Source organism: Otolemur garnettii, unplaced genomic scaffold (assembly GCF_000181295.1).
Source record: "Otolemur garnettii isolate 467f Iridium unplaced genomic scaffold, OtoGar3 scaffold00087, whole genome shotgun sequence".
Taxonomy (NCBI): Eukaryota; Metazoa; Chordata; class Mammalia; order Primates; family Galagidae; genus Otolemur; species Otolemur garnettii.
In genome coordinates, this window is record NW_003852482.1 from 5,587,990 (window position 1) to 5,604,504 (window position 16,515).

At 41.8% G+C, this 16,515-nt stretch overlaps 1 protein-coding gene across 1 annotated transcript in view; it reads left to right on the forward strand.

The window, feature by feature from the left end:
- Positions 1–3,245: 3,245 nt before the first annotated feature.
- LOC100958198 (mediator of RNA polymerase II transcription subunit 27) overlaps positions 3,246–16,515 on the forward strand; it is a 66,758-nt gene continuing 53,488 nt past the window's right edge. The window contains exon 1 of the mRNA XM_023516149.1: positions 3,246–3,343. Coding sequence (XP_023371917.1) covers positions 3,284–3,343 — 60 coding nt within the window. The 5' untranslated portion in view covers positions 3,246–3,283. The remainder of the gene's footprint in view (positions 3,344–16,515) is intronic.

Here is a 16,515-nt window from a genome sequence, read left to right on the forward strand (position 1 = left end):
ATATTTTTCCTAGGAACTATTTTTCTTCTGCCATTGTAAAAATTAAATAAAGGAATCCAGAAATGGCAAGGAGCGTTTAGAACTCTAGCCCTTCTGACCAGCAGGCAAATTCAAGTAGCTGGCATGGAGTCCTAGCTTCTTATACACTGAGCTTGGTTTCTGGCTTTTTTTGTGCGACCTGGGGTCAGCATTTAACCTACTTACTTCTTTTCTTTTCTTTTCTTTTTTTTTTTTTTTGCAGTTTTTGGCCAGGGCCGGATTTGAACCTGCCACCTCCGATATAAGGGGCTGGTGCCCTACTCTTTTGAGCCACAGGCAGCGCTCCTTACCTATTTCTTCATTTTCCTAGCCAACTAAAAAGACTAGGTTTCCAGAACATAGTTTGAAGCTTTCAAGGTGAAAGGTACAAGCAAGAGCAAATTATGATGTTACCTTTGTACTGAAATTGTGCATATTCATTTGCTTCCTGCTGTCCAGAGCTATGATGGCTATTGATTGAGGATCAGTTCAGAGGACATGGCCTACCCCTTCCCCATTAGCATATGCTTAGCAGTGACCTCTGTTCACATAGGACAGTGGATTTTTGCTTCCTGCTGAATCAGAAGAAACTGGGTGTACACTGCACATACAGATTTAGGAAGGAAGTCTGTAAACGCAGAAGAGTCTCCAGCGACCTAATAGAAACTTCCAGCGTGCAGTCTTTGTCATATGTCTTCTACCATTTCAAGAAACATCAAGTAGTGATGAAAAATAAGTTAATTTCCTCTTTTCTTTACTTTGTAACTTTTTTAGCATTTAAGCTTAGATCCAAGATTGTGTGTCATGAAGCTGTAAATCTAGAAGAAATCTTGGGAGGAGATGTGTAGACAGTCTGTTTCTCAGCCATCTATGAAAGATTGTTTTCTAAACCATTAAAAAAAAAAAGCAACAGAATGGAGTCTTCCCTTTGAGAAATGCCTCTTGCTCTTCTTGAGCAAGTTCACCTTTTGGTGCTCGGTCCCCATGGTATGGTCCTTTTGAGAGGTGGAAAATGCTGTTTGGTACTGAGTTCATGAAAGCAGTTGTGTACTTGAAGAGTAGGAGAGTCTCCCTTGGGGATTCCTATCCCTGGAGGAAATCCACTTCATCCACCGCGCCTCTCCTCACCCAGCTGTGCTGTCGTCATTACCGCTGGGCTTTCTGTAGGTTTTCTCCTGCCTACCTTCAGCTCAAAGTTTAAAACTCTATATAGCATTCTCTAAGGATAACCTGAGAGATTTATCAATAGGGTCACTTCTGCCTTTCACAGCTAATAATGTTGATACTCACTTTTTAACAAATGGCATTATGTTGTCTGCTGTCTCTCATGAGCCCCAGAGGTTCAAACTAAAATCTTTTCATGTTGTGGACAGAGAACTCATTTTCCTCTTCCCCCAAGAGAATATACCTTCTATATGTCCCTGACTTAATGGACATGCAATTTAATTCATCATGTCCAACGGATATGAAATACAGTGCAGAATCCTTAATAAATAGTTGTGCATCTCAGCTATGATATTACGAATCCCTTTTGTGTCCAGCATGATCAGATGGTGAACACAAATACTCGAATGATGTTAGTCTCTGGAGACCTGAGCCCACCCTGGCTCTGTTTATGCTGTGGGCTGATGTCTTCACAGTGAGCCTGTACTGTAGGGAAGAATTCATTCTAAGAAGAGAGCATTTTTGCAGAACAGGCCCGGGCGGGTGGTAGAGGGTTATGTGGTGCGACTACCAATAAGAACACATGTAATTACTGAGTCCTTCATATGTACAGACCCCCATGCTAAGTGTTTCATATCAATGATCTCAGTTATCAAACCTTGAGAGATTCAGATTCAGATTCAGTCCAGATTTCATTTGGACTAGAAGAACAGATGTGCCTCTTGGGGTGGGATATCTCCAAGGTAAAAATGGAACGGGATAGCTTGTAGTTTATAGGGAGAGAAGTTGTAGAGTCAGGTAGAAGGTTTAGGAATAAAATTATAATTGGCACATAGAAAACCAGTTAAAGGAAAATCAAGGCAAAACAGAAATACAGGAAAATAGAAAGCTATGTAGGTAAATAATGCACTCCTAAACTGCTTTGTGGCTCAGCTATCAAAATACACAGAGATTTTAGAAAACAGACAGTACCGGTTTAAGCAAAATTATGATATCATTTGGATTAGAATCCAACCAGGAAAACAGGAATGACTTCAGGTATGTAAAACAGAAGGAATTTCATTCAAAGAATTGGTTATTCAGGTGACTGAAACAAACAGAAGTTGGTGAGGCAGCCCAGAGGTGAGTGGCAGCAGGAGCGCAGCCAGCCCTGGACCAGAAGGAAGGAGGAGGGCATGTTGTTACAGTGGTGGCAGAAGGGTGGCACAGAAGAAAGTTAGTATAGTAGGCCTTGCCTTGAAATGAGAAATCAAAAGCCAGCATTAAAAACACATGATTTAGGTCAGGCATGGTGGCTCACACCTAAAATCCTAACAGTCTGGGAGGCCCAAAGTGGGTGGATTGCTTGATCTCAGGAGTTCTAGACCAGCCTGAGAGAGTCTTTAAAAAGCCAGGTGTTGTGATGGGCACTTGTAGTCCCAGCTACTGAGGAGGCTGAGGCGACATGATCTCTTAAGCCCAGGAGATTGAGGTTGCTGTGAGCTGTGAGGCCATAGTACTTGACCAAGGGCTACAAAGTGAGACTGTCTCAAAAAAAAAAAAAAAAAACCAAAAAAACCTATTATTTAGAAAAAGGTAAATACCAAAAGAAATCACAAAAAAAGTCGGCTCTAGAAAGGCAAGGGGAAGAACAGGGGAATAGTTTTTATGTAAAAAGCCTTGTAATCTTGTTTGCCTACTGAAATATATATTCATATAGTGATAAACATGAAGTCTTTAGTGTACTGTAGGTTTTTAGTTCCTTTTTTTTTTTTTTTTTTTTTTTAAAGACAGAGTCTCAATCTGTTGCCCTGGGTAGGGTGCTGGTGGCATTATAGCTCACAGCAACCTCCAACTCTTGGGCTCAAGCAGTCAGTCCTCTTGCTTTAGTTTTTCTATTTTTGGTAGAGATGGGGGTCTCATTTTTTGCTCAGGCTGGTCTCGAACCTGTGAGCTCAAGCAATCTACCCGCTTCGGCCTCCCGGAGTGCTAGGATTACAGTCGTGAGCCACTGCACTCTGGTGGTTTTTAATTCTTTCTTTGATTGATGTTCTAGTTCATACATGTGTGTTTCCCCCCCCGACTTAGGTACGTTGATGATGTGATCAGCCGCATTGACAGGATGTTCCCTGAAATGTCCATCCACTTGTCCAGACCCAATGGAACATCAGCAATGCTCCTGGTAAGATCTACTTGAGCTGTTTGTAGGGACACATGGGAAAAAGCTAACTTAAAAATCAACTCGCTGGTCCTGTGTTGTGGAATCTATACAATGGAGATTAAATCCTAGTTTATGGTAAATAACATATTTTCTTACCTGGCATTCTATAGATTAAAAATTCTATACCCTGAAACCTTGCTGTTGAACAAAATTGCAGACCCATGTAAGAGTTAAGGTGAAAGGAAAGATACTGTAAGACAATTTCACCTTAAAGTCACTTTGTGGTACAAGCATCCTGTTGTTTTAGTAAATCTATTATATTTGCCCAAAGACGTACGTTAGGGAGTAGTGATGTTCAACTGTTGGATCCTGCTAAAGAAAACCCTCTCTTAAAACAGAACCAAGTTCTCCAGAAATTACTTATGAAATACATGATGTATTTGAAGATGTTCTGAGACCTCATTACCTATAACTTCTGATTTTGCTTTGCTCTGAACAAATTAGTCTCATAACCTCACCACTGATGTTTGTATTTGCATGAATCTGCTAAGGATAGGTGTGTTTTAGAAATACAGTGGACAGAAATGCTTGATATTATGAGTACAAAATACATGGACACCTCAATGCTGAGAAGCCTTCCTAAGGCCTGCATAATAATATGCACTTGAGGAACATTTCCTTGAATATATATTTTGAGGAACCACTGCATTTTATAGAAAGGAGATTTACTGAATAAGAGTGGTGCCAAGATGGGTATCTGGAAGGTAAGGCTGGGACTGAGTGTTTTTTACACCTCGTCGTAGCGTGAGCTCCTCATGTTTTTAGCATTTTGCTATGTAAATGCTTATGAATGGCCTGTCATGCCAGATGAGTTACTGTTCACTCAAGCCATTCATCTTAAGAGAACAGACTTCTTGTGAGTGCATGTGTGTTTTTCTCTGAACAAAGAAAAAGATGTGGCCGTGTTAAATGTGTGGTATTTCATTTGTGGGTGGGAGTAAAGTTCATCTGGATAACATGCTACTTTAAAAAAAAAAATTCTTCTAGTTAAAATATAAGAGTATGAGATTACAAAAACAGTTTCCTTTGCATAAAATCTATCTCCAAAACATGAAATATTTCCTGCCTCAGTTAAACATACAAATTGTTGGCCAGGTGTGGTGGCTCATGGCTATAATCGCAGCACTCTGGGAGACCAAGGCAGGAGGATCACTTGAACTCAGGAGTTCAAGATCAGCCTGAACAAAAGCAAGACCCCGTCTCTACTAAAAGAAATAAAAATAGCCAGGCATTATAGTGGGCACCTGTAGTCCCAGCTACTCAGAATGCTAAGGCAAGAAGACCACTTGAGCCCAGGAATTTGAGGTTGCTGTGAGCTATGACACCATAGCTTTCTTCCTACAGTGACAGAATGAGACTCTGTCTCAAAAAAAAGAAAAGTATGAATTGTCTAGATTTCAAGACCCTTCAGACCCAGCAGCCAAAACATAAATCCTGTTTTCAGCATACTTGACAGGGACCAAAGAATTAATAAAGATAAAAATGAAAGCGTTCTCAGCGAAATATGTTGTTCAATTTATTTCTGGGTCATTGAGCTTCCATTTCCTGATGAAGGTAGGAATTTGGCATTGAAGGGAATGAGCATAGTGAACAGGATTCTAGGCAAACAGGCCTAAGATATCAGAGTCTCTTCCACCCAAGAAAGCAGGCGTTTATTTCACAATGACCTGTTGGCCTCATCTGTTCTCTCATAGAGGTTCTGTCCTAATAGACTGATGAGAGAGTTTAGGCGCTCAAATCAAAGGAAGAATCCCATTTTACATACACCATTTTTTAACCCCTCACCCTGTAAGTGGCTAATTCAGATATATATGTGTCTCAGTGGCTAGTTGTTACCTTTCTTCAATGACACAGGAATTCACAGGAGGAGGTGCTTATTTATAGGAATACGAGTAAGGGGTCTGATTCCAAGTCAGATTGCCGGGGAATAATCATACTTTTAACATAATTGCATTATTTGGCTTTTACTTCTTAAGTATGGTGTTTTATTAGACGGCAGCCCCGCGATTTGTTTCCACTGCGCTCACTCGTCTTCTGTGATGTCAGAGGGAATCGTCACCTGTGGGAGGTGGTGAAGGCACACTCAGCAGTCTCAGCAGCACACTCAGAGGGCACACTCAGCAGTCTCAGCAGCACACTCAGTTAGAGGGCACACTCAGCAGTCTCAGCAGCACACTCAGAGGGCACACTAGAGCAGTCTCTGCTGACATCTCTTTTTACCTGTTAGCCAAGGCCTGAACTGTGCCTGTACTTTTGAAATAAAATGACATTTACTCCTGAACCAGCTGGGCTTCCTGAATGCAGTCAAGAGAAACCTGCCTTGATTAACTTAATCAGGGAAAGGGGTTGTTTTGGTTTTGCTATTTGATAACCCTGAGTGCTCACAGACTCAAAGATTGAGCTGACCTGCTGAGAGGAACAAAAACCAGTCTAGCAGGCCAGGTACAGAGACTCAGGCCTATAATCCCAGCACTGTGTAAGGCCAAGACAGGAGGATCACTTGAGGCCAGGAGTTCAAGACCATCCTGGAGAACATTATAAGACTCATCTCTTTTAAATTAAAAAAAAAAAAAAAAAACCAACAAGGTAGCTCCAAGCATATCAAGAGCTAAATTAGGACAATGTCCTTTTGGGACCCTGTGGCTCAAATGATTTCCATGTCAACTGCTTTCTACCCCTTTGTCATACCCCCTGGGAGGAATGCTCCTGCTCGCCTAAGCCTGAGGTTACTTCTCACCTTGTGGTTGGGGGAAAGTCAGGCCTAGGGAGCTCCAAAGAAGTGGAGAGGGAATAATTCCCCAGAGGAAGCAGCAATCTACATGGAGCAGTGAATGTGCGCCCACAGGGCTTCCTGGTTTATCCACCGTTCATCTCATCTCATCCTCTCAGTGGCCCTTGAAGTAGGGAGCACCAGCTGTGTTCATTTGACAGCAGGAAATGGAGACAGTTATTCTTCTAGATCAGTGATTCTCAACCTTCCTAATGTCACGACCCTTTAATACAGTTTCTCATGTTGTGGTGATCCCTAATCATAAAATTATTTTCGTTGCCACTTCATAACTGTAATTTTGCTAGTTATGAACCATAATGTAAATATTTGATATGCAGGATGTATTTAGGCAACCCCTATGAAAGGCTCATTCAACCCCCAAGTTGAGAACCGCTGCTCTAGATCATGCACCCCACTACCCCTGGGCCACCAGGGTGCTGTCCTCCTGTCTCTGAGGATAGCTCGTGTTAGTGGCAAGTAAGATTTGGACTTCCAGACTGGTAACTTTTTATTATGGAATTTGATATATACAAAGGAATATTTGTAATGTCTGTGTAGATTATAAAGCAGATAAACCCATGAGCTTGAGAAGCAGAACACAACCAGTGCATGTTCCTCCCCAGTCCCTAATTTCTACCTGCGGTCACCTCCATCCTGAGAATCACCCCTTCTCCTTTTTTAAATGTAGAGTGCCCCAGGTGCCAGTTCTCCTAAATGGTACTCCAGTGACTTTTTTATGAAGGTTGTGTACTGTTTCTGAGATGTGTCTCTGTTGGTGGTTGTAGCTGCAGTTTGATCGTCTTCATTGTCATCTAATATCCCTTCTGTGACTGTCCACATTTTATTCTTTCTCTTACCAATTCATATGGGGCTTGTTTCAAATTTTGCTTTTTAAATAATACTAGTTTAAGCATTCTCACACATACATCAGGATAAATCTGTAAGCTTCAGCTCATGCCGTGGAGCCAGGGCAGGCCCTATCTGAAGGAGGAGGGGAGTGTTGGATCGGGGACAGCTTTTCCCTAAGAGATGTCGAATTGTGAAACATAATGTTGTCATGCCCACATGGTTGTGCAGGGGTTTCCCAGAAGTGGTTCCTATTAAATGGCCTTGGTTCTGTATTCCACCAATTCTCTTGCTGTTTTAAGTCCTTCTGCTCTGGGTTGTGAGTACAGAGGGGGTTTGGGTTGTTTGTGCATAAGATGGGAAAACAGCATAATGTCACTGAACTCCAGGCAGTTCACAGATAAAGGGCAGGTGTGGTGACCTGGTTTTGTTCCCCTGTCACCAAGCAGTTGCTGCCCAGCAGCAGCAGATTGCCTCTGTATCTGCTGTTCCTTCACAAGGTAACGGGGAGAAGACAGAGGGGGACTACCAGGTTGACACTTCTTGAGGTTTCATTTTAGGTATAAAGTCAGTTTGGCTCATCTGAAGCCAGAGTAGCCCTTTTTTTTTTTTTTTTTTTGAGACAGAGTCTCCAGCTGTCACCCTGGGTAGAGTGCCATGGCGTCACAGCTCACAGCAACCTCAAACTCTTGGGCTTAAGCGATTCTCTTGCCTCAGGCTCCCAAGTGGCTAGGACTACAGGTGCTTGTCACGCCTGGCTATTTTTTTGGTTGCAGTTGTCGTTGTTTGGCAGGCCCGGGCTGGGTTTGAACCTACCAGCTCTGGTGTATGTGGCTGGCACCCTAGTCGCTGAGCTACAGGCACCAAACCCAAAGTAGCTTTTTGTTTTTGGCCTGAAAGCACCAGGTTTTCAGGGCCCATCAGAATCTTAGTAGCTGTCACCTTTTGTCCACATGTTCAAATGTTCTTCACAGTTGGGGCCTCACAGTTAATGCCCTCTCTGATGAGCTAGGATGAGAGCAGGGAAGGGAAGAGAGATAGGTGCTTAGCATTTGCTGAGTGAATACATAAATGGCAGAAATAAAAGCATCTGTGACTTTTCACATGGGTCCGGTGATGCATACTGCTGGAACAGGGGGAGGGCGACTAAGGCCCTGGTAACTAATTTGATTCTAAAACTGACAGGAAAGTTACTGGCTTAACTTCTGGTGTCTTTGTGAGCCTTAGGTAATTGACTGCAGCCTGTCCAAGCTAAATCCTAGCTAAAGTGAAATCCAAACTTTCATTGTCTTACTAATCTTTAAATACATTTTGTCTCTCTGCTGTGTTTGGGGCTGTTGTGGTGATGTGTAAGTTAATAGCTCACGATGTAACAAGTCCTGCTTCCTTTCTTTGGAGAGATGAGCTCAGTCATCCAAAAATAAACTATGTTGATATTTAGTTTCAGTTAATCTACCGCCTAACATACCATTATTAATTTCCTTCAAACAGTCAAAATATTGTAAGAGCTTAACTGAGTCAGAGACTGGAACAAGCTGCTGGCTTCTCTCAGCATTTAAAATACTAATCTATAACTTTTGACTGATCCACTAGGTATAAAAATGTAAGAAAAGAAGAGAAAGATGCTCTGTCATGATATTTGAAATATACCTTGGTATTTTATAACTTAATTTTCATTTAGGTGTTATGATTTACAAAAGATAAAACTCATCAGGCTTTCTCAATCCACATTTTAACTAACCTTTAATTTCTTTGACATGGTCATGCCTTGCTTTTGGATGGCGCGCCTTTTTTCCAAACATTTAGACACTTTTTCTCATGTTATTCTACCCCAAGTTCTCTGAGCCTTGGTTGAAGAACTAAGCTTCATTATTCTGAGCCTTGATATCCCCCCAGGTTCAGTAGTTCTCAGACCTGAGCAAGTGTGACAGTTGCCAGTGCAGTTTGTGAAAAACAGGTGTTCCTGGCGGGCAGCACAGAAATTTCAATTCAGTGGCTCTGAGGTTGAGCCCAAGAGCTCTACCTTTTTTGCTGCTGCATATCACAAATGCCCCAACTGTGTCTCAGGTAATCTGTGGAGCACATTTTGAGAAGCATGTTAAACCTATTGTACCCTTGGAGTTCCAGCAAAGCCTGACCTTTTCAATAAATCCCAGCTCTGCTGTCACACTGGTTTATGAGACATGTTGCCAAAACATTCATATTTGCACTGAGTAGCCAGGGGCCTAGTTCTGAGCACTGTTCAGCATGGACCACACCAAGTCCCTGCCCTCATAGAGCCTGCATGGAGCGTGGAGAGTGAACAAGAGACTAGCAGGCTATGGCATAGTCTGACGTCATATGGTGATGAGGCTAAATGGGGGGAAGCAGGACATGCAGCAAAAGAATAGCAGAGGGCGCGTGGGGCCAGGGCAGCCCTCTGGGAGGTGAGGCCTGTGTCACGTGAGGCACGGTGGGAGCCATCTGCAGGGCAGGGTCCAAGAAAGGCCATTTGGCAGGGAAGGGTCTTGTTGCAGAGTAGTGGACATGTTTAAGGAAGACCAAGGGGGCCAGGATGGCTGGAGTGCAGGGAGGAAGGCTGGAGGTTGGGAGAAGAAGGAGGCGAGACACCACCACCCAAACAGGTAGGGTCCAGACTCTGGGCCTCACAAGCAGGGGGTAAGACTTTGTGTTTGATAAGGTTTTGTAATTTTTAACTCCTGATGTACATATTGGAATAAATTCTAATCCTTAATTGGTGGTGTGCCAGCGTAACTGGTCCAAGTATGGCTCTTTCATATTTATTTATGCGTTAACATAGTGAACATGTGCGACCTTATCACTCAGCGTAAGAGCAGAACATTATCTACAGTCTATCACTGTCCATCTCCAGTCCTCCCCCAGGGAACTGTTTTCTAGAGACAGTCTCTGTCACTCAGGCAAGAGCTCACTACGATCCTCCCAAGGAGCTGGGACTAGAAGCACATGCTGCCATCTCAGCTAATCTTTCTGCATTTTGTAGACATAGGGTCTCACTATGTTGCTTAGGCTGGTTTTGAACTCTTGACCTCAAGTAATCCTCCCACATTGGCCTTCCAAAGTGCATCAGCCAGTCTCTTTCCCTTTTTGCAAGAGGAGTGCTTTGTCAAGCACTTTACTTACTTTATGTAAGTATTCCCAAATATATTCATTAATTTTTCCTGGTTTTTAACTTATTTTAACAGTTTTAAGTATTGCTTTAAGCACTTAAGTTTTTTACTCTTTCTTTTTTTTAACTAAATTTTGATTGAATTTTTGGGTTAGCTATAGCTTATTCATTTTTGCTAATATGAATTATCTGAATATATTCTAATTTAGCTATTTATTTTTCTTCAATGGCCATTTGATTTGTTTCTGGGTTTTTGCTTTTGTATTATCAACAGTCCTGCTTAGAACATCCTTGTTTGTATTCCTTGGTGCCGATGGGCTAAAGTTTTTCTTAGATCTATTCCTAGGAGTGGAATTGCTTGGTTTAGAGCAGTGGTTCTCAACCTTCCTAATGCCGCAGACCTTTAATACAGTGCCTGTGGGTTGCAACCCACAGGTTGAGAGCCGCTGATTTAAAGCAGTGATTCTTAACTGGGCATGATTTTGCCTTCCCAGGGACATTTGGTAATGCCTAGAGACATTTTTAATTATGACAGCTTGGTGGGGGGTGGGGGTGGGGAGTGCTACTAGCACCTAGTGAGTAAGCATGAGAATGAAAATATAGACTAAATAAGCAAGTAAAGACAACAGCCCTTAGAGAAAGAAACACTGAAAACATAATACACCGAACTATACAATTATGCGACGAGGTTGAGACCACACATACCAGTGGTATCAATGTGTTTTTAAAAGGCTATGTTCACGTGGAAAAAGAAATACGCATGAAAAGACAGGAAAACACCAGAATAGGAGAGCTGCCATGGGACCAAGCCCTCTCGGGCCTCAAAACCTACGCTAAAGCCACTATGATCAGAACAGCGTGAACCTGGCTCATAAGTAGGCAGGCAGGCAGGCTAGTAGGAGAGAATACATTAGAAATAAACCCAAGTATATATGGAAATTTAATGCCTGATACAGATAGCATCTCAGGTGAATAGGACCTCACTCATAAAAAGGAAAAAACTTTTGGATAGCCAGAAAATATTATTAGAAAATCAAAAGACAGCTAATAAGCTGGGAGAAAATATTTGCTACATATATTACAGATAGGACTAATACTTGTAAAATCTTTTTTTTTTCCTTGAGACAAGATTTTGCTCTGTCACCCCAGCTAGAGTGCTGCAGCGTGCTCATAGCTCACAGCCACCTCAAACTCCTGGGCTCCAGTGATCCTCCTGCCTCAGCCTCCCAAGAAACTGGGACTATGGTCACCTAACACAATGACTGGCTCATTTTTTTTTTTCTATTTTTTTGTAGAAACAGGGTTTTGGTCTTGCTCAGGCTGGTCTTGAACTCCCCAGACCTTAAGCAATCCTCCCTCTTTGGCCTCCCAGAGTGCTAAAATTACAGGCATGAGCCACCACACCCAGCCCTTAAAATCATTATTTTAATCTTAAAAATAAAAGGAAAAAGACCAAATAGAAAATAGGAAAAGAAACAGACAGTTCACCAAATTTTATGTGTGTGTGTGTAGGTGTGTAGAGAGAGAGAGAGAGAGAGAGAACTGAAACAGATGAAAAGATGTGCAGCTTTACCCTTGATTGAGGAAATGCAAATTAACACTGCACTGAGGTATCATTTCTCACCTACCAGATTGGCAAACATTTAAAAATATAACAGCACGTTCTGCTGGCGGGGTTGTGAGGAAACACCCTGTCTTACGTTGCTAATGGGAATGCAGGTTGGTGCAGCTGTTTTGGACAGACTTTGGCAGTGTCTAAGACACTGTGTGTGCATTTATCTTTAACCCAGAGGTACTTCTAGAAAGTCACCCTGAAGACACTCTCCCAACAGTGTGAAAATACATAGGCACTATTATTAATTGCAGCTTGTTTATATTTGTAAAATGCTGGAAATAACCTGAATAAATGCCTGTGTGATTGATTAGATAATAATACAGCCACATGGTTGGGCATGCCACTTTTTTTTTTTTACATCTTTCAAAAAGATTGAAAAAGACCTCTGTGACTCATATGAAGTGATTTCCAGGACAAAGTGTTAAAAGAAAAAACAAAAATGCAAGAATATCCTTAATGTGTAGTATACTTTCTTTTTCAGAATAAGAAAGGAGATATAAAATACCTGTTACCTATTCATTCCTAGGGGAAAACACACAGGAAACATGAAGCTGAAGCAGAGAAGTTGGTCTGGGGACAGAGCGGTCAGGGAGAGCTGGAGAGGGCAGCAAGTGTGTGCTGGGGAAGGGTGACTCCACGCATCCTTTTTGTGTAGTTCTGACTTTTAGAATTATGATAATGTTTCATATACTCAAAAATGGAACTGACAAGTTTTTTTTTCCTAAAGAATGCAAACAGAAGTAACCCTTACTGTATTTCAGAGGAATAATGTGAGCAGGCCTTGGCAGAGGAAGAAAGGTAGAGAATTAACCCTAATAACCTTTGCATCTTCAGCCCTTAGGCTAGTGGTTCTCAACTGTCCTATTGCCACGGACCTTTAATACAGTTCCTGTGGGTCGCCACCCACAGGTTGAGAACTGCTGCCTTAGGCTAATAAGGACTATAATAACTATAAACTAGTATTAAACTCTAATCGGTGGCTGACTTTTCACAGTGGTTTGGGTTAAAGGTTCTGAAATTACTTTGTGTATTTCAGGATTAAGCAAATAAAGAAATAAATTGTGGATAATGGAAGCCAGGTTTCTTCCCTTTGGAGACAGAAATTATAACTATGGAAAGGGCAATGCTAAAGTGAATTCTTGGTGTTGAATTGCAATTGGAAGTGTCAATATGAACTAATAGTTCTTAATACACATATATATGGAAATAGACATGAGTGTGTCTATACACAAACATGTGTATATGTGCCCCAGTTCTGTCTGTTGAGGTCTAGAAGCAATGAGATACCAAGAACAATGCACACATCTTATCATCTACGTCTTATTTTCAAAGTATCATTCTCACTAACAGGAACTCCTTAGAGAAGTAGCTTATTCCAGAACTAGGGCAGGGAAAATACAAAATGAGCCTGGAGCATCTTGCTGTGCCAGGAAGTAAGGAAGTACCCAAAGGACGGTGGGAACATAGCGGTGGTTTGAATGGGCTCCCACTGGCCAGTTGGGGCCATTGAGCTCCAGAATAAATAATAATAGTAGTAGACTATAACCACAGAGTATAATAGTAATCCATGGATCCATGCTAATTTAAATAAATGAGTAAAGAATTGAGAGATTTCAGTATTACACTATTCCTTACAGTAGAATGTGAAGTAATAAATGTAAAAGGAATAAGAAAATCATGCAACCACCATAATAATAATAGTTTTAGACAGAAATCACCACTGGATGCTAAAATTTTCGGGTCCAAGTTTGGTGATGACTGTGGAGAGTGCAGGTGTGAGCGCACAGTGCAATGTTAATAATAAGGGGTCTGTGTGAAGGGTGTGCAGGAGTTCTTTGTAGTATCGGAACTTTCTTAAGTATGAAATTGTTTCATATTATTTCAAAGTAATCACTTGTATGCATATTTAGACAATATACATTAGATGAAGTATGTGTGGGATCCAGAATCTCGCTGATGCTCCTACCTCCCCCACTCCCAGCACCTGGGTCCAGGCTCCGTTACCGCTCACCAGATCATTACAGCAGCCTCCTGTCTGGCCTCCGTGCTTCCACCCTGCTTCTTGTCCCTTCTCCACAGGCAGACAAAGAGTCTCTTAAAAACAAAGTCAAGTCATGTCTCTTTTCTCCTCAGAACCTGCAGTTTCTCCCTCTTTCCCTCCAGGAAGAGCTCTTGACCTTATGAGGGCTCCTCATCTGACGTCTACTCCACCTTGGACTGATAAAACAGTCCAAGTAACTGCTAATTCAGAAAGGTCCAAAGTCTGGGATTTGAGCACAGACTTGACCCTTATTGGAGCATTACAGACTTGGATTGCTCAATCCATATTTCTTCAATCCCTATTTCAATACACTGGATTATTTTGCAGTTTTTAAAAAATTGCAAAGTTCTTTCTTGGGATAATGGCTATTTTTTGATGGCACACAGTAATCTATGTCTCTAATGCTAAGAAGTCATTTGATCTGTCTTGTGAAGACACTTGAAATAGGTTTGCAAATAAAGACAACCAATATCCTTCTACTGTTATTTGCATTTATTTTATATTGCATCTATTCCCATGCCATAAGTTTTTGTTTCTTTTGGAATATCTTTTTCTTCTGTGCAACCCCCTCTTCTAGTTTTGGGACAATTTACTCCTTTTCAGTAAGGATCATTTCAGCGTGGGAGGGAGCTCATCATGTGTGGGTTAATGCGACCAACAGCTCTGTAAGTTTGGCGACACTTTGCTCACCTGGATGTGCCCAGTGCCCAGAGAACCTACATCTAAACCCTTAAGTTCAGCATTACTCTCCTCATTTTTAAGCATGTGTAGCAAAAATTCAGCACTGTTTTGGGCCACCAACCCTGTGTCTAGCCCATCTGTTTAGCATACTACCACCTCCACCATTGTAACGTCAGAATGGTACACACTTTCTTTAAAGCGTTAATGTTTCTGTAAAGTGCTGTCTTTCAGATACTTGGTGGCTTTTGGGTTTCATCCTCTGGACGTGCATGACTTTGTGGGGTTTTCTGGGTCAAGTGAACAGTAAACCATTTTCATAGATTACCTCAGGCCACTTAATGGAAGAGCAACTTTTTTTTTCTTTTAACTGTGCTTAGCACTTTCTGATATTGTATGTGATCTCCATATCTGTTATGCTTATTGCTTTTTGTCTGTTTCCCCTAGGAAGACCTTAAGTTCCACAATGGAGAGCTCTTTGTTTTGTTCATTGTTTTGTCCCAAGCCCCTAGAGCAGTGCCTGGCAAGTAATAGGCATTCAGTAATATCTATTGAATAAGTATTGATTTATATTCATGCATATATGTATATATGGTTTCTTTTGGTATAAAGAAACCAAAATTAAGATATTTTCTTTAAAATACTGAGATGAGTTATTAGGTAATGATATGTTATTAAGTGAGCTGGAAATACAGATTGTGCAATCGTGCTTTTGTAAACTGTCTAGAAGGAGCTGGTCAGGATGGCTCTGCCTGTAATCCTAGCACTCTGGAAGGCTAAGGCAGAAACATTACTTAAAGCCAGGCTTGCAAGACTCCCTCTCTACAAAGATTAGAATAAAGTACCTGGGTGTGGTAGTGTGTGTGCACCCACAGTCCCAGCTACTCAGTAGGCTGAGGCAGAAGAGTCACTTGAGCCTAGGAGTTGGCGGTTACAGTGAGCTATGATGATGCCACAGCACTCTAGCCTGGGCAACAGAGTAAGACCCTGTCTCCAAAAAACAAACGTCTAGGGCGGTGCCTGTGACTCAAAGGAGTAAGGCACCATCCCCATATACCAGAGGTAGCAGGTTCAGGCCCAGCCCCAGCCAAAAAAACTGCAAAAAAAAAAAAAAAATCTAGAAGGGATAATAGCTATATATCCTATTAGAGAGTCATGGTTAACTAGTGAGGGTACCGCAAGGCATTAGTTCTTTTACTCTCTGCTTAAAACACCTAAGTATTATTTGATCTCTCTTATGCATTATTCTTAGAATTAAAATTTGTAAAGGAGAAACTTTCAAGCATAGAATTCACTGGGCGTATGAATCCCAGCCTGATGCTAGAGAATTGTTCCGTGCGTGTCTTTGTTTAGCGTCCTCATCGGCTGTGCCAGCCCCTGCTCATTCTCTGTGTGCTCCCTGGCAAGGTAGGTGGCCTTATCTCCATTTTCCAAGTGAAAGAGCCAGGGCCTGAAGAAGTCTAAGACCACAGTACTAAGTGACAATTTGGACCCCAGTCTGGCTCAGCTGCCCAAATGTGTAGGGCCTCTCCAGCCAATGCTGTTCCTGCCTCCTGTAAACTCAGAACCAAGCACACCAAGAGTGGGAAGCTATACTAGGGACAGAGGAAGGGGCTCATGGCCTCAGAAATTTTTCTGGACTCACACAGTTCTGAGGTTTCTTAGGCAAAATATTCTTAGTGCTTCTGTCTAAACATGTATGCCAGTGCCATACTTGGCTTTATTTCGTGAAGCCAAATGATTTCAAGTTCTCTCTGGATATGGGTTTCTGTTAAAACATATACATGTCATTTGAGGGGAGTTTCCTGTCTAATCCCTACCTAATCTTTTAAAATTGATATTGTCCTGATCCCAGGGCTCTTAACTTTGGGATTAAGAACCATGATCTCCTGGAAGGCAATAGATAGGTTTAGGAAACCTCTGAACCTGCAGATTTCTCTGTGTGGCTATCCTATGTGTCTTTTTCTAAAGGAGAGAGTCTGTGGCTTTCATTGGAAAGGGTGGCTAATTCTCCAAGGGAGTTTTAGGCCTTAACTAGAGCTTGGAGTCTTTTCTC